This window comes from Bos indicus x Bos taurus, chromosome 18, assembly GCF_003369695.1.
Source record: "Bos indicus x Bos taurus breed Angus x Brahman F1 hybrid chromosome 18, Bos_hybrid_MaternalHap_v2.0, whole genome shotgun sequence".
Taxonomy (NCBI): domain Eukaryota; kingdom Metazoa; phylum Chordata; class Mammalia; order Artiodactyla; family Bovidae; genus Bos; species Bos indicus x Bos taurus.
Window position 1 is genome coordinate 14,422,914 of NC_040093.1, and position 24,129 is coordinate 14,447,042.

The window sequence follows — 24,129 nt, forward strand, 5'->3', positions numbered from 1 at the left end:
CAGGGTGACAGAGGAGGCCCTGTAATGGCAAGAAGGACCTGAATAGTTCTGAACCAAGGCTCAGGCAACAGACACGGAGAGGAGAGTCTCCCGGAACTTGACCCGAGGACCAGGGAGCCCAGAGTCAGCCCACCCCTCAGTACCAGGTTCCTCTCTTCCCAGGACACACAGGAAACCTTTCCCTTCTCACCTGCAAACTGCAGCTCCTCCTGACACCGGTTCTGGGTCTCTGTCCCTGAAAACAGATGCCAGGCTGGTGACACTCGAAAGTGGAGGTCAGGTCCCCTCTCCAGTCATTGCTAATCTGACTCCTTTCTCTCCTCCAGAGTCAGTGTGACCTTCAGGTGGGGAGTGAATGCAATCTTCTCAGATATTTGAGAACAACAGGAAGACCCTGGGCATCCAGCTGGGTTTCTGTGTCACAGGAACAATTACCAGCAAAATTTGGAAACCCCGGGATCGTGATTGTGCTGAGAGACCCCAGACCAAAACACAGCAGAGGCCAACACTGGGGTGGGTGGGGCAGCCTAACCGGTGTTCTGGGGTCTCAGCCAGGCTGGGCGAGCGTGTGACCTGGCGGCTGCTGAAACAGCATTTCTAAGGTGTCACCTGGGGGTTCGCAGTCTTCATGAAGCTCCACAGGTGATTCCCACGCACCGTGGGGAAGACATCCCTGTGACAAGCGTTCCTCATGCACCCCCCACCCCCAGGCTCCTCCTCTGAAAGGAAAAGCCAGAAGGGGATGACAGAGGGCTGTCGGGGAGGCTGAGTGTGCATCTGATCCAGAGCAGTAGGGACCTCGGGCCCAGACACCCCAAGGTTGTGCTTTTCCAGACAAGGGTGTGTGTGTGTGCCTGTGTGTGTGTATAGATGTGTGTGTATGTAGGTGTCTGTGTGTAGCTGTGTGTGCAGGTATGTGTGTGTGGAGTGTGTGTATGTAGATGTGTGTGTGTGTGTGTGTGTGTGTGTGTAGGTGGAGAATCACTGCTGTAGAAAGCAGGGGACTCAGCAGAATTCAGGGAATAGAAATACAGACAGAGAGGGAAGGGGGAGGGGGACCACCAGGGAGGGAAGGAGGAGAGGGGAGGCAGAGGGCGGGGCCTGGACAGAGACCCCGCCCCGGGCCACGTGACCCAGCGACGTGCTCCTGCCCCCGGAGGAGGCACAGCACACAGAGGGAAGGACAGCGGAGCTCACACAGCAGGCTGCAGTGCTTCTGAGCGTTTCTGGACCAGAAGTTCTCCTCGCAGAGAGGGACACAGCAGACAGCAGGCGCCATGGAGCCCCCGTCAGGCCCTGCAAGCAGGAGGCATGTCCCCTGGAACAGGCTCCTCCTGGCAGGTGAGAGGGGACGATTTTCAGGGAGTGGGCAGAGACTGGAGAACAAGAGACTGGCTGGTGTCTGGGGGAGACAGGGCTCTGAGAGGGGACAGAGGGCTTGTGTTCACACCTGAGCGCAGAGGACAGGGGAGGGTGGGGGGCTCAGCCACAGGAGACTCTCCATGAACTAGAGCTGGTGAGGGGTGGGAAGACCTCAACCGCTGTAGGTTTCATGAGTTATTCTTCACTGAGCAGTAATTGTTGAAAACTGATGACAATAATAACAGTTTATTGTGTCAGTACAGAAAAACAACCAGAACAGTAAACACTGTCCTTACCCGCACCCTTAGAAACTGACAAATAAACAGCAGGCTGTGGAATTCCTGGGACCTCTCCTTCCTTCCCCCCCAGGTACTAATGTCTGGAGCCTGGTCCTGGCCCTGGGTTTCAAGCAGGATCAGACAAGCCCCTGCCCTCACGGAGCCCACGCCCTGTGGGGAGGAAGACAGACAAGCAGAGAGATCAAGAGTGTGCTGGCAGGTGCTACAGGCATCACGCAGGAAAGGGAGCGGAGAAGGGTCAGCAAGTGAGCACGAAGGGTCTTTACAGCAGCTGGTCGGGGCTAGGGGCATCTCCCAAGAGGCCCTGAGTGTGAGCAGGCATGTGAGGGCAGCGAGGGAGTGAGCCAGGGGACAGCGGGGAAGCAGAGGAAAAAACGAGCCCAGAGGGGCTGAAGTGATGGGGGTCATGCTGATGACCTTGAACCACACACACACATACATGCACACACACCCACACCAAGGCTGAGGGATGAAGAGACCTGCTCAGGACCCAGGGCAGCATTTTCCCATCCCCCACACAGGGCACAATATTAACTGATTTCTCTCTCTTCCCTCCTAGTCTCCCTCTTAACTTTCTGGACCCCGCCCACCACTGCCCAGCCCACTATTGAAACGATGCCCCCCCTTGCTGCAGAAGGGTCGAATATTCTTCTACTTGCCCACAACCTGACAGAGAATCCTCTAGCCTATGCCTGGTACAGAGGAGAAAGGGTAGACAACAGCCAGCTAATCGCATCATATAGGGTAGACACTAACGCAACTACCAAAGGGCCTGCACACAGCGGACGGGAGACACTTTACCCCAACGGAACCCTGCTGATCCAGAACGTCACCCAGAAAGACACAGGCTCCTACCTCCTGCTCATTACAAAGGATGATTTACAGACAGAAAGACAAACTGGACACCTCCATGTACTCCGTGAGTGCCTCCTCTCTGACCTCGGGGTGTTGGGGGATGAATTCTGTTCTGACTAACCCGGATGGCACCTCCATCCCCTCTGCATTGTGTCCCGTGTTGGGGTTTGAACATTCAGTGCAGCGCGCACACTGTGGAGACCAACTCCAAAGGGTCAGAAATGCTTTCCAGGAAGCCAGGCCCTGCAGACACTGTGTAGAGAGAAGGACGGTCTGATGAGGGACTCGGCAGAGGGAGAGCACTCTTAGTCAGCCCCCTGGGCCCCTCCCCATGACCATGACCCTGAGGAAGACCCTGCAGGACTCAGGGAAGACCCTGGCCTGAGGGCCCCCAGGGATCCTCACAGAGAAGCTCAGCCCCAGGAAGTCCCTCCCAGACCCTGTCCCAGGGCTCCTGCCTCCAGTGACCCTGGGAAGCCTGTGCCAAATCTGGAGGCTCCAAGCTGGTCACCAGCCAGGGCTCAGCCCCAAGAGCCACATCCGTGCAGGGGCACAGTCTGGTCCTACTCATGAGACTCAGCATGGACAGCACACAGGTACAAGGTCCCCAGGAATCAAGCAAATGCCCTAGGGGACTTAGAGACGCCAGAAAAATCTCAGCACCCCCAGAGAGGAACACAGAAAGGAAGACACTGCTGGCAGCTCCTCCACCACAGGGTGCTGCCCAAGGAGCTCTCTCCTGACGCTGGTTGGTGAAAACTCGGAGATATGTGAGGCGGTCTCTGAATCTACCCTGTTCTGTCCACCACTAAACGCTGCTGCACAATCAACCCCCAAGGAAGCCTGTGCTTCTCCCAGACATAGAGCAGGTGGCCTCACACTCACTGAGCTCAGGTCCCCATGCATTTGTCCTGCCACACACAAGCCTGCCTTATTCTTTAAAGTCTGGCTGAGAGGCGAAGGATGCCAATTTTGTTGAAAGATGCTTTCAGAGGAGCCAAAAGTATAAGAAAGTGAGAATGTTAATCGTTCAGTCATGTCCTACTCTTTCCTATTCCATGGACTGTAGCCCACCAGGCTCCTCTGTCCATGCAATTCTCCAGTCAAGAATATTGACTGGGTGGCAATTCCCTTCTCCAGGGGATCTTTCTGACCCAGGGACTGAACCCAGGTCTCCTGCACTGGCAGGAAGATTCTTTACTGTCTGAGCGTCCAGGGAGGCTCAGGGCAATGTCCTCTCTGTTATCTGCACAGCGGTGCTACCCACACCCGTCATCACCAGCAACAACTCCAAGCCCTGGGAGCACAAGGACACTGTGGTGTTAACATGTGGACCTGAGACTCAGAACACCTCCTACATGTGGTGGATCAGCAATCAGAGCCTCCCCAAGAGCACCAGGCTGGAACTGTCCGAGGACAAGAGGACTCTCACAGTGGTCACCGTCACAAGGAAAGAGAAAGGACCCTATGTGTGTGAAACCCGGAACCCAGTGAGCATCAGCCGCAGTGACCCATTCACCCTGGATGTCCTCTGTGAGTAACCTCTGTTCCTATGTGGCCTGAGCTGCCCACCCAAATGCACACTGCCAGAGGCCAATCCACACCCATCCCTCTCAGGTCTGAGTACATGGGCCATCACCCCTGGACACCCAGACTGGCCATGACTTCCTGTCCCAGGCAAGCCCAGGCAGGTCCACCTTGAATGAGCACAGGGAGGGGATGGGCTGCTCTGTGTGGGTGGCTGAGGATCACCAGAATATGATGGGAGAAACAAATTAACCTCAGACTCACAATGAGTGAGCATGAAGGACCCAGGGGCCCCAATACAGACCAGGAACTTGCCTTCCCTCTGATTGCACCACGTGTGGCTTTCTGCTCTTTGCTCTAAATGGTCCGATCACCCCACCACTACCCCTCAGACTCCTCTGACCATCCAGAGGGGAACCTCAACCTCTCCTGCCACACAGCCTCTAACCCAGCCACACAGCGCTCCCCGCTTCTCAGTGTGAGGCCCCAGGAATACACCCAGGCTCTCTCTATCCCCAATCACAACATGTACTCTCAGATCCTACATTCTCTGACTGTCCTGGATAGCCCCACAGTCAGAAGATCAAGGTTCCCAGGGCTGAGAGCACAGAGCTGTCTAGTACTAGAGTATTGTCCCAGCAACCAGGCAAGGGTCCCTCTTGTGTGATCTGGGGGTCAGAGAAGATGTGCGATCATCTCTTTCCCGTTGCCGCCTGAACAAAGACCCAGGGCCTTCCTCACAGTCATCTTTACAGAGGTCTTGGGCCCCAAGACTGAGGAGGGAGCAAGGCCCAGGCCCCTGACCCAGTCTCAGCAGTCACCGCTCTGTCTCTCCACAGACCCAGTGGCACGGCCTTCCCTCCAAGTCAGCAACACCACAGTCCCAGAACATGAGGGCCCCGTGGTCCTGACCTGCCTCACAGATGAGACTGGGGTCTCCATACGCTGGCTCTTCAAAGGCCAGAGTCTCCTCCTCGCAGACAGGATGACACTGTCCTCAGACAGCAGCACCCTCACCATAGACCCCGTCAGCAGAGAGGACGCCGGGGCTTATCAGTGTGAGGTCTCCAACAGGGGCAACTCCAGCAGAAGTGGCCCCCTCAGGCTGAGGGTGACCTGTGAGTGACCACTGTCGCCTCCTGTCTTAGTCGTTCAGTGGTGTCCGACTCTTTGTGACACCACGGACTTGAGCTCACTAGGCTACTCTGTCCATGGGATTTCCCAGGCAAGAATCCTGGAGTGGGTTGCCATTCGCTACTCCAGGGGATCCTCCTGACCCAAGGATCGAACCCGTGTCTGCTGCACTGCAGGCAGTCTTCCCGGCTAAGCCTCCAGTGAAGCCCATTTTCACTGGATAAGCTTCTTTTATTAACTCACCAACAATTAGCCTATCATCTCATTTCCTTCACTTCAAGCAATTAGAACATGTGCTGTCTCTCCCCTCCTCATCCCCTGATTTCTCCTGGCCCTCTGCTGTGAAGCCTCGTTGCCAAGACCGCTGGAAGCAGCACTAAAATCAGTACCTGGGACTTCCTGGGCAGTCCAGTGGTTAAGAACTCCACCTTCCACTGCAGGGGGTTGCTATGACCTCCTCCAGGGGATCTTCCCCACCCAGGGACTGAATCCGTGTCTGTTATGCCTCCTGATTGGCAGGTGGGATCTTTACCACTGGTGCCTCCTAGGAAGCCCTGGTGAGTCATAAAGCCTAAATCTCCTTTTTCTTATGTGTACAGTGGTGTTTGTTATGCACTTTATAGAGCTTTGTGAATACGCGCTCCGATGAAGGTGGAAATTAACAGCAGACATGTTCAGGCAGTAAGTGTCAGGATGTTAGTTCGCACTGTTGTGATTGCAGGCTTGCTGCCACACTCAACTCCAGGTCCCTCACTTGGCTTTCTTAGTTGCACCTTCGTCTCTACAGTGGAAGTGACACCGTTTCTTCACAGGATGGGCGGTGGTCATGTGTGGTGAGAGCTGGGGGCCTTGAGGACTGCACTTTGTGGCAACATAAACTCCTATGACTGTGTGTTGTCTGTTGGTCGGTTAGGTCTCTGGTTTACAGTGTTCTCACGGTCTCTAGTTGTCACTGAAATCTCTCTGACTGCTGTGTCCATTATTGAAAGTGGGGTGTTGTAGTATCAGTGTTATGACCGAGCTATTTCTCCCCTCAATGCTGTCCATTTTTGATTCACAAATCTGGTGTTGTTGGGTGCATAATGCTTATAATTGTTCTATTTCCTTGATGGATGAAACTTTTCTTGATATGCAAGGTCCTAATTTTCCTTGCAGGCTTTTTTGATTTAGAGATGATTATAGCAGACACTCATACAGCCACCACAGTTCTCTTTTTATTGCTATTTGCATAGAATGTCTTTTTCCAGCCTTACTTCAACCTTCTATGTTTTTGTATCTAAAGTGAGTCTCTTGAAGAGAGTATAGAGAGGGGTCATAATTTTTATCCATTCTGTCAACCTCTGCCTTTAATTTGAAGGTTGAGGCTATCTATCATTCAAATACTTCCCAATAAGAAAGAGCTTCTGCCATCTAGCTATTTGTTATATGTCTTACATGCTTTATTCATTAATTCCTCTATTACTTCCTCTTTGGTATTTAGATGATTTCCTTTCATATGTGTCATTTTGATTCTGTTCTTCCCCTTTCCAATGTATTTCAGTTCTTTTCTTAGCGCCTAACTTGAAGATGACAGTTATATCTTAAACATATAACTATGGAGTTGAAATACCAACCAGATTCTATGATGTATATTACAAATGAGGTGCTCTGTGCATCTCCATCGCCTCCATATTACACACTTACTGTCCTATATTTCAGCCGTCCTTGTACAATATATGCCCGTTATATAGATTTATAAACATTGTCTCATGTAATATCTTTGAAATAAAAAACAAAAATGAGCCATTACATAAAAGATAATAATACCGGCTTAGATAAGATAGCTACCTATTGTGTAATTTACCTCTCTTCTAGGTGCCTGTGGCTCTGAGTTACCGTGCAATGTTTGTTCAGTCATCTTAAAGGTTTCCTTTCACACTTCCTATATGCTGTGTCTCCAGGGAATGAGTTCCCTTGACTGTTGTTTATCTGGAAAAGTCCTAATTTGAGCTTCATTGAAGGAGAGCTTCTCTGTACATTGCTTCGCCAGTTGGACAGTCTTGCTTTTAGGACTTCAGTCGGTCATCCCAACGCCTTCTGATGTGGAATTCGCTTTTCACACTGTTGAAGATCTGCTGCACACGCTGAGTCACTCCTCTCTCGCTGCGTTTTTCACTTCCTCTTTCCCTCGGTCTCTCAACAACTTGACTCTATTGTGTCACAATGTCTATATCTTGAGTTACCCCTTTTTGGAGTTCCTCAACCATCTCTAGTATGTGATCTCATCCACTTTTGGAGGTTTTAAACCATTCATTTTTATATATATTTTTCATTGTTTTCCCTCTCTCTTCTCCTTCAGGAACTGCCATCCTGCATATGTTTGTCCACCTGATGGAGTTCTGCATAGTACTTTGCCTGGGTCACTATTTGCCTTCTTTTTTTTTCCCTTTCTACTCCCCAGTCTAAATACTTCTTTTTTTCTATCTTCGTGTTCATGGATGCTTTCTTCTACCTGCTCAGACGTGCTGAGGAATCGCCCTTCTAAGTTATTGTTTTCACTTCTATTCTTCAGCTCCTGATTTTCTTCAACCCTGTTTAAATAATTTAACAATGAGGAAGAACACATCGTTCTTGAGAAGCAGGTGCTCCTCAGACCTGACCAATGTGGAGACAGCCATCCCCTCACACTGTGCACTCCAGTGCTTTAGACATGGACACTGATTATGTGGCTAGTGGGTCAATCTCAGACAAGCACACTAGGAGCAGAAAACCACAAAGAGAGGAGGCTAGTTGTGGACCCTGAGAAGGAAGGCTCATCCCACGGAGCTCTCAGATGGCATCAATCAAGGAACTGGACTTCTCCTCAAGTTTGATGTACTCCCTTCCCTCTCTAGGGGCTTCTCATGTGGGGCTAGTGGTAAAGAACCTGCCTGCCAGTGCTAATGCAGGAGACTAAGGGATGCAGGTTGATCCCTGGAGGCAGGAAGAACTCCCTCTCAGGAGGAAATGGCAACCCTGAGTCCAGTATTTTCTACCTTGAGAATTCCATGGACAGAAGAGCAATCCCAATGAACTGGAACCACAGACAAAGGTCACGCTCTTTGGTAGTTAATCCCTCCCTCTTCGAAATCCCACGAGCCTTCCAATCTGGGTGCAAAACAGACCAAGTGATATGGGCAAGCATCCAATGGTCGGTGAATCAATGAGCCTCAAGTCTGGTGTGAGAGCTTTTGCCATCTCTCCATGCTTCCAACAGAGCAAGATTCCTGCTGAAGGACAAGTGGGGCCTGAAGACCAGTCTCCAGGGTACAATCTGTCACCTGAGGGCTCCTCTGTCTGCCTGTGAACCCCAGGGAAGTGAAGGAACTAGGGCTCCACAGTCACCCCAAACTTCCTCTTCTCCATAAATGTACCATTGACAGGGGTAACTCTGATACCCAAACCCAGCACTATACTTCCCAAGGGCTCAGGTCTAACCCATCCAGCATCCCTAATAGTCATGTAAAACGCTTGAGATACCCAGTATAATGGTCACCGGGTTACCAGGGGCCTCCCCTATCTTTCATGGGGAAAAATTCTGCAGGAATCACCTGGGTTCATGTGCACCACCTGTGGAACCATGGTGTTTAAATGGAGCAGCAGAGGGAGCTACTGAGGGTATCTCAGGGGTCCTGGCATCTGGCCAACCACAGAGGCACAGCCACAGGACTTAGTGAAAAGATGAACAAAAGGATGGGTAGGGGATAAAGGAGGGATGGTGTGTGGCAGAGAGGTGGACATATGGACACAGGTGCTATCTCCTCACAGAATTTTTTCCGTAAAGGGTGAGGATGTTGGAAATGAACGTTTTCCTCTAGTCCCCATGCAGATGCAGTTTAGGGGGATACAGTGGCACTCAGTGTGCACACAAGTTAACCAGGACTGAGTTCTAAGAGGATCCCTGAGCTGGGAGCTCGGACATGGAAGGATTCACCTGTCCTGCTTCTGCTGAGTCCACCAGCCAGCTCCAGGCCTGATGCAGGGAGCTGCATACCTGTGTGTCGAATGAATGAGCCCCTGGCTCACACTCCACGGGGGCCGAGATTTGTGGTGAGGATGTTCACTGCAGAGCAGATGGTCAGTGTGAAAGGCGGGATGCTCGCTAGTGGCTGTTCCAGACTGAAAACAAATTTGCAGTGAAGTCACCCCAATGGCAGAGCAGGTCCTCAGCCTGTAGAAAATCAATGTTTCCATGGTGTTCTGGATGTTTGAGAAAGGAGATGAAGACCTGACAACTTCGGGAATAACATTTAATTCTGAACTATTCTTAGCAAATATTTTATTTATTTTTTTATTTCTGGCTGCACTGGGTCTTCATTCTTTTCCACGGGTTTTCTCTAGTGTGGTGAACAGGGGCTACTCTTCGTTGCAATACGCCGGCTTCTCATTGAGGTGGCTTCTCTACTCCCAAGCAGGGGCTCTCGGGAAGCAGACTTCAGTCGTTGCAGCTTGTGGGCTCAGAGCACAGACTCAGCAGTTCCGATGCATGGCCTTAGTTTCTCAGAATCATGTGAAATCCTCCTGACCAGGGATCAAACCCGTGTCCCATGCTTTTTCAGGAGGATTCCTATCCACTGAGCTACCAGGAAAGTCCTCTAAACAATGCTTAACTTGTAGGTAGACACTGGTTCATCATGGCCACCCCGCACACGAGGTTTCCCTAGATACCTGCCTCCCACAAGTGTAGCGCCTCCTAAATATTCAACATTCCACACCCAAGGTGTACATTTTATCAATTGATGAACCTACATGGATACATGGAAATTACCCAGCTTCTATAGTTTCCATTAGGGTTGACACTTGGTACCGTAACTTGCATGGGTTTGAGCAAGTGATCATCAGCAACATGGGCTTCCCCAGTGGCGCCATGGTAAAGAATCCTCCTGCCAGTTCAGGAGACCTAGGTTTGATTTCTGGCTCAGGAAGTTCTCCTGCAGAAGAAATGGCAACCCACTCGTGTTCTTGCCTGGGAAATCCCATGGGTAGAGGAGCCTTGCGGGCTACAGTCCATGGGGTCACAAGAGAGTTGCACATGACTTAGAAACTAGAACAACGCAAGGTCAGTGACAGTCCTGCTGCCCAAGTCACACCAGCAGGGCTAGTGAGCACAGACAGGTGGTTGTGAGTCTGCAGGGCTAGTGAGCACAGACAGGTGGTTGTGAGTCTGCAGGGCTAGTGAGCACAGACAGGTGGTTGTGAGTCTGCAGGGCTAGTGAGCACAGACAGGTGGTTGTGAGTCTGCAGGGCTAGTGACCACAGAGCCGATGGTTGTGTGTCTGTAAATTCAAAAAGGATGACATACATCACTTGTTTATTTACCCACAGGCAAATACGGAAACTTCATGTGTGCGGTGGCCATGATGAACCAGTGTCTACGTACAAGTTAAGCATTGTTTAGAGGACTTTTCTGATGGCTCAGTGGATAGGAATCTGCCTGCCAAAGCACAGGACATGGGTTTGATCCCTTACCCCCACTTTTGCTGTGAAACTGAAGCAACTATAAAAAATAACCTTTAAGACAACTGAACCACCCTGGCGCCAACCCTGCTCATGCTCAAGGAAGATGGAGATTCACCTTTGAAACTTCAAATATCAAAAGGTAAAAATAAATAAAAACAATCTAATAAATTAGAATACAAAAGAGGCCATTAGATCCAAATAATTCAGTTACTACAATCATCTACAGGGTGACAGGGACACTGAGTCCAGAGCTAGCGTGCTTGATCCCTGGGTCCCTTTTGCTGAAAGAATCTCTGATCAGGGGCCTATGGAGACGCCCCACCTTCCTTCCCACCGTGAAGACCAGGTCTCCTGATGGGGGCAGAGACAGAGAAGGCGGGAAGATGAGGTTCAGAATCACTGCACCACCCCTGGTCTTCCAATTCCACCTGGCCCTGCCCCCTGTGGAAGACACTAATGGGACACAGGAGAAAAGGAAATGCAGCCTTTTCATGTCCACATGGACCCTCTGGCACAGGCAGGACACACAGACGTTTCCTCACCCTCCTCCTACTTACAGATGCTCCAGTCCTGCCCAAGGACTGAGAATGTTGCATCTGGATCCTCTTCTACAGAGAGAAATTGGCCTGGTATCAACACAAATCTCACCTGGATGAAATCTTGGAGTGGGGTATATAAGAGAAGATCTTGGATGAGAGACATTGGAAATTCAGAGTGGGACATGATTGAGCATAAATGATATGTAGTGTTGAAAGGGTTACTCGCTAGGTCGTATACGATCCTTTGCGACCTCATGTCTGTAGCCTGCCAGCACCTCTGTCCCTGGGATTTGTAAAATGATATGTAAACACTTGACATATGCCGAGTTGTCTTAGGAGAAAACCTACTTGTGGTACTTTCCCTTCGACGCTCCCCTCCGTGGCCACCAGAGGGAAGCAGAGCTCCTCCATAGTCTGGAGCCTCCACAGGGCTGCCCACCTCCTTCCCACTTAGCTCCCACCGCCCAGCAGCCTCTGACCCTCAGCAACCTACTCCTTCCACAGTCCTCCCCACTCTCCCAGTTCCCCACACTGGACTCTGTCAGCCGTTCCTCCCAGCCGGGCCCATCTGAAGGCCAGACTCCCCTAGGTAGTTCTGCCCTCTGAGCCCCATCCTTCTCTGCTCACCCTTCACATCTCAGTCAAAAGATCACTTTCTCAGGGGGTGCCTCCCATGACACCCAGTCCAGCTGAGATTCCATGACAGATTCCAGATGCACCAGACCCTTCCCTTTCAGTCTATCCCTCCATCATAATTAGCTCCTTATTTCCAGGATGTTCTCTGAGTGTCTGTCTCCTTGTCACAAGGTCAGGTGTGTGAGCCCAGAGTCCAAATCTATCTTATTCTCTTGAGTCCAGGACACAACCCAGGGCTGACATGTCACACATGCTCAATAAATACTCTTTATTTTGGGGGGGCTCCAAAATCACTGCAGATGATGATTGCAGCCATGAAATTAAAATTGCTTACTCCTTGGAAGGAAACTTATGGCCAACTTGGACAGCAAATTAAAAAGCAGAGACATTACTTTGTCTGCAAAGGTCTATCTAGTCAAGGCTATGGTTTTTCCAGTGGTCATGTATGGATGTGAGAGTTGAACTATGAAGAAAGCTGAGCACCGAAGAATTGATGCTTTTGAACTGTGGTGTTGGAGAAGACTCTTGAGAGTCTCTTGGACTGCAAGGAGATCCAACCAGTCCATCCTAAAGGAGATCAGTCCTGGATGTTCATTGGAAGGACTGATGTTGAAGCTGAAACTCCAATACTTTGGCCACCTGAAGTGAAGAGCTGACTGATTTGAAAAGACCCTAATGCTGGGAAAGATTGAGGGCAGGAGGAGAAGGGGACAACAGAGGATGAAATGGTTGGATGGCATCACCAACTCAATGGAGATTTCGGTAAACTCAGGAAGTTGGTGATGGACAGGGAAGTCTGGTGTGCTGCGGTTCATGGGGTTGCAAAGAGTCTGACACAACTGAGCGACTGAACTGAACTGAACTGAAATAGATAAGGGAATCTGCATAACAGAAGCCACCCCCACACCCCACCCATGTGACACCGAGGGGTCAGAGAATATTCCTTGTGGACACAGGGGCTCTGGCATCACAGTGGGAGGAAACCTGCAAGTGCCCACAGCTGCTCCAGGACGGGACTTTATTCATCCTGGAGTCAGGAGTGAGGACAGGGGCCTCTTAACTGTGAGGAGTCAGACCTCTGCTCATTCCCAGATATTCACACCCCCTCCCATCTCTACTCAGGAAAATCTGGTAGTCTCCCTGGAGGGCCTGAACTGGCAGCTTGAGTCCTTCTCCTTCTCTCTGAGAGCTACCTGGCTGACTTCCAATCCTCCATCCCAAGGGAGTGCCCACAGGGGAGGGGGAAGCCCCAGCGTGAACTCGCGGGAATCGGGGAGCAGCTCCTCATCCCAAGGTCCATGATCTGTGGGGACACCTGGGTCTGGTCCCTGGAGACATCTCAGCCCCTCCCTCCAAAGGTGTCCTGGGAAACGAGGGGAACTTCTGGAGCAGAGGGAAGAGGGGAACACAGTTCTGCAGTTGCTCCATCTCAGAGGGGTTGAGGTCCCAAGGGGGTCTCCCCTCCCCTGCCAGAGTCTCCACTTGGAGCTGCCTCAGGTCCTGGCACTGTGGAGAGGCTGAGAGCAGACCACTGATGGGGCACAGAGAACTAGGATGCGGGCCCAGTGCCGTGAGGTGGTCCAGCCCACAGGCCACCACCCTCTGTCCAAAGCCCCAGACACCCCCAGCTGGCCCCTCCTTTGAAGCCTCGGGTACTGAGAGCTCCTCCTGAGCACACGTCCACCTGGATGGATGGTTCTCTCCTGCCACTGAACAATGCCCATCCTCTCCCTGGGCTCACCCTTCACTAGGATGAGGTCAGGAAGCCTGGGGACCCACAGTGACCTGGACCCCAGCAGACAGCCCCTCAGTCTGGAGCCCACCTCTGCCCAGGGTGCAGAGCAGTCTCACACCCTTTAGCGTTTGCATCCCTGTGCAGCCCATTACATTGTCCCCAGGTCTGCTCATGACCTCCAGGGGGCGATATGGGGCCACACAGACAACACGAAATTAACAGGTGAACTTTCTTGGGCTAAGAAGGTGAAGGAGCCTGATTTCTATCCCTCCCTCTAAACAGCAGACTCCAGTCTTAATGGCACCAGGGACTGGTTTCATGCACAATAATTGCGGAGCAATGGAGGTGGTTTGGGGATAATACAAATGCATTACAATTATTGTGCATTTATTCAGTTCAGTTCAGTTCAGTCGTTCAGTCGTGTCCAACTCTTTGCAACCCCATGAATTGCAGCACGCCAGGCCTTCCTGTCCATCACCAACTCCCGGAGTTCACTCAGACTCACGTCCATCGAGTCGGTGATGCCATCCAGCAATTTCATCCTCTGTCGTCCCCTTCTCCTCCTGCCCCCAATCCCTCCCAGCATCAGAGTCTTTTCCAATGAGTCAACTCTTCACACGAGGTGGCCAAAGTACTGGAGTTTCAGTTTCAGCATCATTCCTTCCAAAGAAATCCCAGGGCTGATCTCCTTCAGAATGGACTGGTTGGATCTCCTTGCAGTCCAAGGGACTCTCAAGAGTCTTCTCCAACACCACAGTTCAAAAGTATCAATTCTTCGGCGCTCAGCATTCTTCATAGTCCAACTCTCACATCCATACATGACCACTGGAAAAACCATAGCCTTTTCACCTCAGGTCATCAGGCGTTAGACCCCAGGGGACCCCTCCTCTAACAACCCTCAGAGCCCCTCCTGTGGGCCCACACTACACTGCCCAACCTTCTAGGGGCCTATGGGCACCCATGCCAGCTCCCATCCCTGCCTGCAGCCACCCATGGGAAAGATCACAGTGACCACAGAAAAATCAGCCAGGGTGAGAGAGGAGGCCCTATAATGGCAAGGAGGACCTGAATAGTTTCTGAACCAAGGCTCAGGCAAGGAGAGGGAGAGTCTCCCGCAACTTGACCCGAGGACCAGGGAGCCCAGAGTCAGCCCACCCCTCAGCACCAGGTTCCTCTCTTCCCAGGACACACAGGAAACCTTTCCCTTCTCACCTGCAAACTGCAGCTCCTCCTGACACCGGTTCTGGGTGTCTGTCCCTGAAATCAGACGCCAGGCTGGTGACACTCGAAAGTGGAGGTCAGGTCCCATCGCTCATCTGACTCCTTTCTCTCCTCCGGAGTCAGTGTGACCTTCCAGCGGGAAGTAAATGCAATCTTCTCAGGTATTTGATAACAGGAAGACCCTGGGCATCCAGCTGGGTTTCTGGGTCACAGGAACAATTACCACCAAAATTTGGAAGCCCCTGGATCTGTGCATTTTGCTGAGAGACCTCAGACCAAAACACAGCAGAGGCCAACACTGGGGTGGGTGGGGCAATCTAACCGGTGTTCTGGGGTCTCAGTCAGGCTGGGCGAGCGTGTGATCTGGCGGCTGCTGAAACAGCATTTCTAAGATGACACCTGGGGGTTCGCAGTCTTCATAAAGCTCCACAGGTGATTCCCACGCACCTTGGGGATGACGTACCTGTGACAAGCATTCCTTATGCACCCCCCACCCCCAAGCTCCTCCTCTGAAGGGAAAAGCCAGAAAGGGATGACAGAGGGCTGTTGGGGAGGTTGAGTGTGCATCTGATCCAGAGCAGTGGGGACCCCGGACCCAGACACCCCAAGGTTGTGCTTTTCCAGACAAGAGTCTGTGTGTGTGTGTGCGTGTGTGTGTATAGGTAGGTGTGTGTATGTAGGTGTCTGTGTGTAGCTGTGTGTGTATGTATGTGTGTGTAGGGGTGTGTGTGTGTAGGTGTGTGTAGATGTGTGTGTTTGTGTGTGTGTGTGTGTGTGTAGGTGGAGAATCACTGCTGTAGAAGGCAGGGGACTCAACAGAGTTCAGGGAATAGAAATACAGACTGAGGGGGAAAGGGGAGGGGGGCCACTAGGGAGGGAAGGAGGAGAGGGGAGGCAGAGGGCGGGGCCTGGGCAGAGACCCCGCCCCCGGGCCACGTGACCCAGTGAAGTGCTCCTGCCCCCGGAGGAGGCCCAGCACACAGAAGAACAGCAGAGCTCACAAAACGACTGCAGTGCTTCTGAGCGTTTCTGGACCAGAAGTTCTCCTCACAGAGAGGGACATAGCAGACAGCAGGCGCCATGGAGCCCCCGTCAGGCCCTGCAAGCAGGAGGCATGTCCCCTGGAACAGGCTCCTCCTGGAAGGTGAGAGGGGACAATTTTCAGGGAGTGGGCAGAGAGTGGAGAACAAGAGACTGGCTGGTGTCTGGGGGAGACAGGGCTCTGAGAGGGGATAGAGGGCTTCTCTTCAGACCTGAGGGCAGAGGACAGGGGAGCAGGGGAGGGTGGCGGGTTCAGCCACAGGAGACTCTCCATGAGCTAGAGCTGGTGAGGGGCGGGAAGACTCAACTGCTGTAGGTTTTATGAGTAATTCTTCACTGAGCAGTAATTGTTGAAAACTGATGACGATAATAACAATGTGTTGTGTCACTACAGAAAAAGACATAACCAGGACAGTAATCATTGTCCTAACCCGGCACCCTTAGAAACTGACAAACAAATAAAAACCAGGCTGTGGAATTCCTGGGAACTCTCCTTCCTTCATCCCGAGGTACTAAGGTCTGGAGCCTGGTCCTGGCCCTGGGTTTCAAGCAGGATCAGACAAGCCGCTGCCCTCATGGAGCCCACGCTCTGTGGGGAGGAAGACAGACAAGCAGAGAGATCAAGAGTGTGCTGGCAGGTGCTACAGGCGTCACGCAGGAAAGGGAGCAGGGAAGGGTCAGCAAGTGAGCACGGAAGGTCTTTACAGCAGCTGGTCAGGGGGAGGGGCATCTCCCAAGAGGCCCTGAGTGTGAGCAGGCATGTAAGGGCAGTGAGGGAGTGAGCCAGGGGACAGCTGGGAAAACAGGAAAAAACGAGCCCAGAGGAGCTAAAGTGATGGGGGTCATGCTGCTGACCTTGAACCAGGAGGACACACACACACACACACACACACACACACGCACGCACGCACACACACACAAACACACGCACACACATACACTCACACACTAAGGCTGAGGGATGAAGAGACCTGCTCAGGACCCAGGGCACCATTTTCCCATCCCCCACACAGGTCACAATATTAACTGATTTCTCTCTCTTCCCTCCTAGTCTCCCTCTTAACTTTCTGGACCCCGCCCACCACTGCCCAGCTCACTATTGAAACGGTGCCCCCCCTTGCTGCAGAAGGGTCGGATGTTCTTCTACTTGCCCACAACGTGACAGAGAATCCTCTAGGCTATGCCTGGCACAGAGGAGACAGGATAGACAACAGCCAGCTAATTGCATCATATAGAATAGACACTAATGTAACTACCAAAGGGCCTGCACACAGCGGACAGGAGACACTGTACCCCAACGGAACCCTGCTGATCCAGAGCGTCGCCCAGAAAGACACAGGATCCTACACGCTGCTCCTTACAAAGGATGATTTACAGACAGAAGGACAAACTGGACATCTCTGCATATATAGTGAGTGCTTCCTCTCTGACCTTGGCGTATTGGGTGGGAAAGTGAAAGTGAAAGTTGCTCAGTCATGTCCGACTCTTTGTGACTCCATGGACTACACAGTCCATGGAATTCTCCAGACCAGAATACTGGAGTGGGTAGCCTTTCACTTCTCCAGCGGATCTTCCCAACCCAGGAATCTAACCCAGGTCTCCCACATTGTAGGCAGATTCTTTACCAGCTGAGCCACCAGGGAAGCCCAAGAATACTGGATTGGGTAGCCTGTCCCTTCTCCAGCAGATCTTTCTGATCCAGGAATTGAACCGGGGTCTCCTGCATTGCAGGCAGATTCTTTACCAACTGAGCTATGGGTCAGGGTGAATTCTGTTCACACTCACAGGACTGACCGACCCGGATGGCGCCTCCATCCCCCTCTCATTGTGTCCCGTGTCGGGGTTTGAACATTCAGTGCAGCGCACACACTGTGGAGACCAACTCCAAAGGGTCAGAAATGCTTTCCAGGAAGCCAGGCCCTGCAGACACTGTGTAGAGAGAAGGACGGTCTGATGAGGGACGCAGCAGAGGGAGAGCGCTCTCAGTCCAGCCCCCTGGGCCCCTCCCCGTGACCATGACCCTGAGGAAGACCCTGCAGGACTCAGGGAAGACCCTGGCCTGAGGGCCCCAGGGATCCTCACAGAGAAGCTCAACCCCAGGAAGCCCCTCCCAGACCCTGTCCCAGGGCTTCTGCCTCCAGTGACACTGAGAAGCCTGTGCCAAATCCGGAGGCTCCAAGCTGGTCACCAGCCAGGGCTCAGCCCCAAGAGCCACATCCGCGCAGGGGCACAGCCTGGTCCTACTCCTGAGTATTGGCATGGAGAGCACACAGGTACAAGGTCCCCAGGCGGTCAGTCAACTGCCCCGGGAGCAGCATCCCCAGGGAGGAACAGAGGAAGGAAGACACTCCTAGAAGCTTCTCGTTCTCCAGGGTGCAGCCCAAGGAGCTCTCTCCCGAGGCTGGTTGATGAAACCAGGACAGACGCCAGGTGGTCTCTGAATCCCACCCTGTTCTGTCCACCACTAAACGCTGTTACATAATAGACCCCCGAGGAAGCCTGTGCTTCTCCCAGACGTAGAGCAGGTGGCCTCACACTCTCTGAGCTCAGGTCCCCATGCATTCGTCTTTGATACACAGACCTGCCTTATTCATTAAGGGCTCAGTCTGGCTGAGAGGTGAGAGATGCCAATTCTGATTGAAGATGCTTTTAGAAAAGCCAAAGGTAGAAAAGGGCAATGTTCTCTCTGTTATCTGCACAGCGGTGCTACCCACACCCGTCATCACGAGCAACAACTCCAACCCCGGGGAGCACAAGGACACTGCGGTGTTAACGTGTAGATTTGAGACTCGGGACATCTACTTGTGTTTGATCAACAATCAGAGCCTCTACAACAGCACCGAGCTGGAACTGTGCGAGGGAAACAGGACTCTCACTATGTTCAATGTGACAAGGAATGACACAGGACCCTATGTGTCTGAAGCCGGGAATCCAGAGAATATCACCCATGGTGACCCATTCACCCTGAATGGCCTCTGTGAGTAATCTCTGTTCCTGCGTGGTCCAGGCCTCCTGGCTGAATCCACAGTACTGGAGGCCAGGCCATACCCATCCCTCTCAGATCCAAGTGCATGGACCCTCACCTTTGGACACCCAGGCTGGCCATGACTTCCTGTCCCAGGCAAGTCCAGGCAGGCCTACCTTGAATCAAGACTAGGAGGGGATGGGCTGCTGTGTCTTGAGAGGTTGTGACGAAAGAAACAGGTTAATATCTCAGGCTCGGGATGAGCGAACATGAGAGGTAATTGTTGAGACTTTCTACAACAAAGCTGTGATCCAGACAGAAGGACGCTGTGGCCCTAATACAGACCAGAAATTTCCCTTCCCTCTGATTGTACCACGTGTGGCTTTATGCTCTTTGCTTCAGATGGCCCGGACACCCCCACCACTTCCCGTCAGGCTCCTGCTACCATCCAGAGGCAAACCTCAGCCTCTCCCACCACACAGCCTCTAACCCCAGCCACACCGTGTCCCTGGCTTATCACCGGGAGGCCCCCACAATCCATACAGGAGCTCTTTATCCCCAACATCACTGCAGATAAGAGTAGATCCTGTAACTGCCTTGTCCATAACTTCATCACTGGTCCCAGTAAAACCACAGTCAAGGCTATCACAGTCTCTGGTAAGTGGCCCTTGGCCCATCAGTACCAAGCTTTGTGGTAGAGCCTGTAGGTTTTCAGAAAAAAATCTGAAAGAAGTTACCTCCCAACTTCACAGAATTTACAAGCAAATTCCAAATCAGCCCCTGAACCCTCCCACTACATCTCAGCAGACCCTTCTTCCTCCTTCTGTCTGATTTCTCCTGGCAGACCTTGGGTCCAGCCTGGAATGCGGGGGGTGATTCTCTCAGCCCCTGACAGCTTCATGTTGGGGGAGATAGGAAACAAAGAAGGGTCCCCAGGGTCAAGTGCCTTTTGTTGTTGTTGAATTGAAGAAATAGATATTAATCTCTTACCAGATGAGATATGCTACTTGCTCGGTTGCTCAGTTGTGTCCGACTCTTTGCAGCCCCATGGACTGTAGCCTACCAGCCTCCTCTGTCCATGGAATTTTCCAGTATTTGGAAGAATACTGAAAGGAATTGCCATTCCCTTCTCCAGGGGATCTTTCCCAACCCAGGGATCAAACCCGGGTCTCCTGAATTGCAGGCAGATTCTTTACTGTCTGAGCCATCAGGAAGTTCTATGAACTCCGTTGATTTCTTTAAGCACCATGGGTCTCAGACGTATGCACACCTAGCAAGAATGACACCCCCTCCATCATAGGGAGGGAAGGATCAGAACAGATGTGCGTAAAGGATTTCCCCACAGTGCCGGCCACACAGAATGGACTGGAAACAGTCGGCTAATATTATTATTACTGAGCAGGAGTTGAGCAGACCTTCCCTCTAAGACTGACAATAGGGATGGGAAGGAAACACAAGGGCAGGGGCCGTAATGTAAGAGGAAAGAGCCCTTAACAGGAACACAAATAGGACACAGAGCTGGCTACAGTGAGAGAATGTCGAGTTAGAGGAAGTCCGAGGTTTCAAATGTGATTAAAATAGAGAGAGAGAGATGCAACCACCTGCAACAGGAGGGTTGGGAAGACACCGTGATGACAAAACACACAACCACTCACAGACCCCAAAGTATTTCCTTCCTCCCGAACCAGGCCCTCTCCCCTGTAAGACTTCTTGTGGTTTCCCTGGTCAGGTGAACTCAGGCCTTCACCTTCATCTCCCCCTTTATCTTCTCCTTTCAGGCCAAGAGAAGAGCCCAGCCCTCAATAGGGAGATCGTTATCGTCATCATGATTGGGATCCTGGTTAGGTTGGCACTGGTGACCACTCTAGAGTGCTTTGTTTTCCTCAAGATGACTAGAAGGTACAAATGGCGATGCCCGATGCTAATCCTGTCCCCCAGGCTGACGCCAAGCCAGGAAGAAAGACACCCTAGCCTTGGATTCTGGGCCTGGCTCTCCACAGCCTCCCCACTTCCCCCAAGGACATTCCGTCTCATCCATTGGCCCCTCCTTCACCAGATGCTGACCTGGGGTGGCTTCCCAACACCTTCTGCATCTGTAAATTAGACACTCCCCACTGCTGTTGTCCAGGGTTTACCCTGTGGCTCAGTGGTAAAGAATCTGCCTGCAATGCAGAAGATGTGGGTTTAATCCCTGGGTCGGGAAGATCCCCTGGAGAAGGCAATGGCCACCCCCTCCAGTATTCTTGCCTGGGAAATCTCATGGACAGAGGAGCCTGGCGGGCTACAGCCCATGGGGTCACAAAGCATTGGACACGACTGAGCGACTGAACAAGAACAACCCACTGTTTTCCTAGTTCCCAGAGCAGACCTGCAGCTGTGCTGGCAGGGGCAAATGCTCAGTAAGCGGCACATCCTGCTATTTATTTAAATCCAGTCACCCTGAAAGGAGAGGTTGACAGCCTCAGAACCCAAGGGTCATCGTGGCCAAAGAGACTGAAGCCACCTGGACAGGCCAGGTCGGGTCAGATTCTACCATGAGGCACATGTGTTAACCACAGCCCCTGATGTATGAGATGGGAGAACGTGGATCCGGCCAGGACAGCAGGTCGGGAGCTGAGCTTTATACCTCTTTCCAGGCAAATAAAGATAGAGAACGAGGCCATTGTCTAATTTCAGCATCTCTCAGCCTGAGGGGCTGGTCTGGCCACCTAAGAGCCACCATAGTCACGAGACTCAAGATGCACTGGCTCTCCAAGCGTCCTCCATGCGTTCTGGCCTTGCTCTCCTCTGAGGACCTGACCCTTCCACTCAAAGCCTTTGGTCTGATTCCTTTACTGGGTCCTTTTTCCCTTCTCAAGTCACTTTCTCCCGGACTATCATTGACCTGCACATCCTTCCTCTCTGAGCCCAAGATGGATGTGGCTTCTTAAGGACTTTCCCTAGCTCCTCTCTGCTGGGCCCTCTCCCCCTAAACAGCATTGGTGGAGAATGGAGTTCTGTCCATTCCTTGATTGGGTTTCCCTAGTGGCTCAGTAGTAATGAGTCCACCTGCAATGCAGGAGACGAAGAAGACAGAGGTTTGATCCCTGAGTCAGGAAGATTCCCCTGGAGAAGGAAATGGCAACGCACTCCAGTATTCTTGCCTGGAGAACCCCATGGACAGAGAAGCCTGGAGGGCCACAGTCCACGAGATCCCAAAGAGTGGGATGTGACTGTGCATCTGACCACATATGTACACACTCCCTGTTTAGAAAAGGGAACGCTCCTTGTTCCCTGTTTTGACACCAAAGCTGTGACCTCCTCCTGCTTCTTGCAACCCTCAAAAATAATCTTGACCTTTCCTAGGGCCAGTGGCCAGAATGACCTCATAGAGCACCAGCCTCCAGCAACCACCTTGGGTGAGTGTCTTCTAAGCCCGGGAGCATCTGGGACACCCTGGTCCTATCCTCCAGTGCCTGCTCCAGCCAGCCGTCCCCCTGGGGCTTCATCACAGGGGACCCACACTGACTGGTCTGTTAGATGTATGAGTTCTGAGTCATGGGTCACCTCACTGGACCCTAAGTGCCCAGAAGGTCTCTCCCTGGGTGATGCCCCTTCTCCCATGGTTCTCCGGAAGCTGAAGACTCCCAGCCTCTCCTGGAGGATGGGCTAAACTTCCTCACACCCCTGATGCTAACTGCTGTCTCTGCTTCTAGGACATGGTCCCTCTGGCAGCTCTGTCTTCCTGGTAAGCACGTTCTTTCCTTGTCTCTTCTCCCTGCGGTCCCAGCTGTGCAGACTCAGGGCAGTGGGACTGTCCAACATTTCACAGTACAGACACCCTTCACTCCAGGGTAGCCAGCAACATGAACCCCATCCTGGTCAGGACTGGGATTCAATTCAGGGGCAGGACACCCCCACACCCTGCACTGAGCCTGCCTGGTCCCTTCACAGTTAACCCTGGAGTCCAGCCAGGAATAGAGTGGGCACTAGGAGCTTCAGACAGAGCTCTCGGGCTATCAAGGGTGGAGCATGCAGCGCAGATGGGGACTGAAGTGAGGGCTTCAGGCTTGGAGGTGGCTGCTTGGGAGGCAGGGCTGGTCACTTCTGAGGAGAAATGACTCTCTTCTCTGTCCCCCTGACACCCACTTTCTCCCCTGCCCAGGCCTCCCTACCCAGCCCCAGGCCAGCTGTTCCCATCTATGAGGTGAGTGTTGGGGATGAATGGTCTGATCCTGCACTTGTAAGGGTACTTTCTTGAGGTCCAGGAAACAGCAGCAAAAATGGAAAATGGATGAAGAGGAGCGATGCATCTGGAGCCAGAAAGCCTCCAGCACAGCCGGATCCCCCACAAAGCAGCCCTGTGGACCCCAGGCCAGGGAGATCCTGGGACCTGTTTTGAGAAGTTTATAGGGGCTCAAAGGCCTCTTCTTTCTTTACAGGAATTACTCTATCCCAACACAGATATCTACTGCCAGATCAACCCCAAAGTAGATGTGGTTTCTTAGTTTGCTCCAGGAACTTCCCCTTAAGGGCTGTGGAGAAGAGCCCACCTGAGACCCCAGAGTCTGAGTGAGGTCAGACACCTGAAGCAGAGAAACAGCTGTGACCCCTGAAGATACTGGGGGGCCTGGGCTCAGCCTTAGTGTCCCTCCTGGCCTTCTGGAGGCCCTGACAAGGCTGCCCTGAGCCCTGGATGGGTGAAGACAAGGACTTTCATTCCCCAAGGAACTGAGGACTTCCAAGGAAAGTGGCTGGGCCTGTGACCCACTGTGGACCACCTGAGAGATCTGAATAAAGAGGACTTTCCTCTCGTTTGCTCTTTTTGTGCACATGGGCTCCTCACACCTAAAACTCACCCAGGTTCCACAGCAGTGGGACAAACTGTCTCCTCGATGTGACCCGCGGGCCTCCTCCCACCTGGGCCTCATCTGCAGCCCCCTCCACACACCTGAAGAACTGAGGTCACCTGGGAAGGGTGATCTTCCCGTGTAAGTTCACATGGGTCAGTTTACCCACATTCACCCAAACAAAAGTGGTCTGTGCACTAAGGCACAGAGCCCAGAGTTCAGGAGGATGTTCGGCCACTGCCTGAGTGTTGTTTGTTATGAGATAAGAGACAGTTACAAAACCTGCTAAGTTTCACATCATGATTTGGCTCTAAGATACTCCTTATCTCGTATGCACACAATGTTGGGTTAGAGAAGGTGACACCTCTTGTTGTTTCCTATTGCTTCTGTAGCAACTTATCACAAACCTGTGGTATAAAACAACACAAATGAAGATGTCAACACAGCTCTGTTCTTTCTGGATGGTCTAGAAGAGAGTTTGCTTCCTTGCCTTTCCAAGCTGTGAGAG

The 24,129-nt window shown here is 52.2% G+C and overlaps 2 protein-coding genes across 3 annotated transcripts; both read left to right on the forward strand.

Moving 5' to 3' along the window:
• Nucleotides 1-1,180: 1,180 nt before the first annotated feature.
• Nucleotides 1,181-5,225, forward strand: LOC113876432 (carcinoembryonic antigen-related cell adhesion molecule 6-like). Its single transcript, XM_027515633.1, has 4 exons — nt 1,181-1,341; nt 2,221-2,580; nt 3,771-4,049; nt 4,883-5,225. Exons 1-4 carry the CDS (start codon nt 1,278-1,280, stop codon nt 5,167-5,169), a joined length of 990 nt encoding a protein of 329 aa, XP_027371434.1. The 5' UTR covers nt 1,181-1,277; the 3' UTR covers nt 5,170-5,225.
• Nucleotides 5,226-15,780: 10,555 nt separating this feature from the next.
• Nucleotides 15,781-23,585, forward strand: LOC113876431 (carcinoembryonic antigen-related cell adhesion molecule 4-like). Of its 2 annotated transcripts, XM_027515632.1 has the most exons (8): nt 15,781-15,930; nt 16,879-17,238; nt 18,529-18,804; nt 20,571-20,691; nt 22,138-22,190; nt 22,488-22,519; nt 22,937-22,978; nt 23,214-23,585. In XM_027515632.1, the coding sequence occupies exons 1-8, from the start codon at nt 15,867-15,869 to the stop codon at nt 23,277-23,279; spliced, it is 1,014 nt and encodes a 337-aa protein (XP_027371433.1). In that variant the 5' UTR covers nt 15,781-15,866; the 3' UTR covers nt 23,280-23,585. The 2 variants fall into 2 exon arrangements, with proteins under 2 accessions (XP_027371433.1, XP_027371432.1); XM_027515631.1 differs by lacking the exons at nt 22,138-22,190; nt 22,488-22,519; nt 22,937-22,978; nt 23,214-23,585 and having other exon boundaries at nt 20,571-20,967.
• The last annotated feature ends 544 nt before the right edge of the window (nt 23,586-24,129 follow it).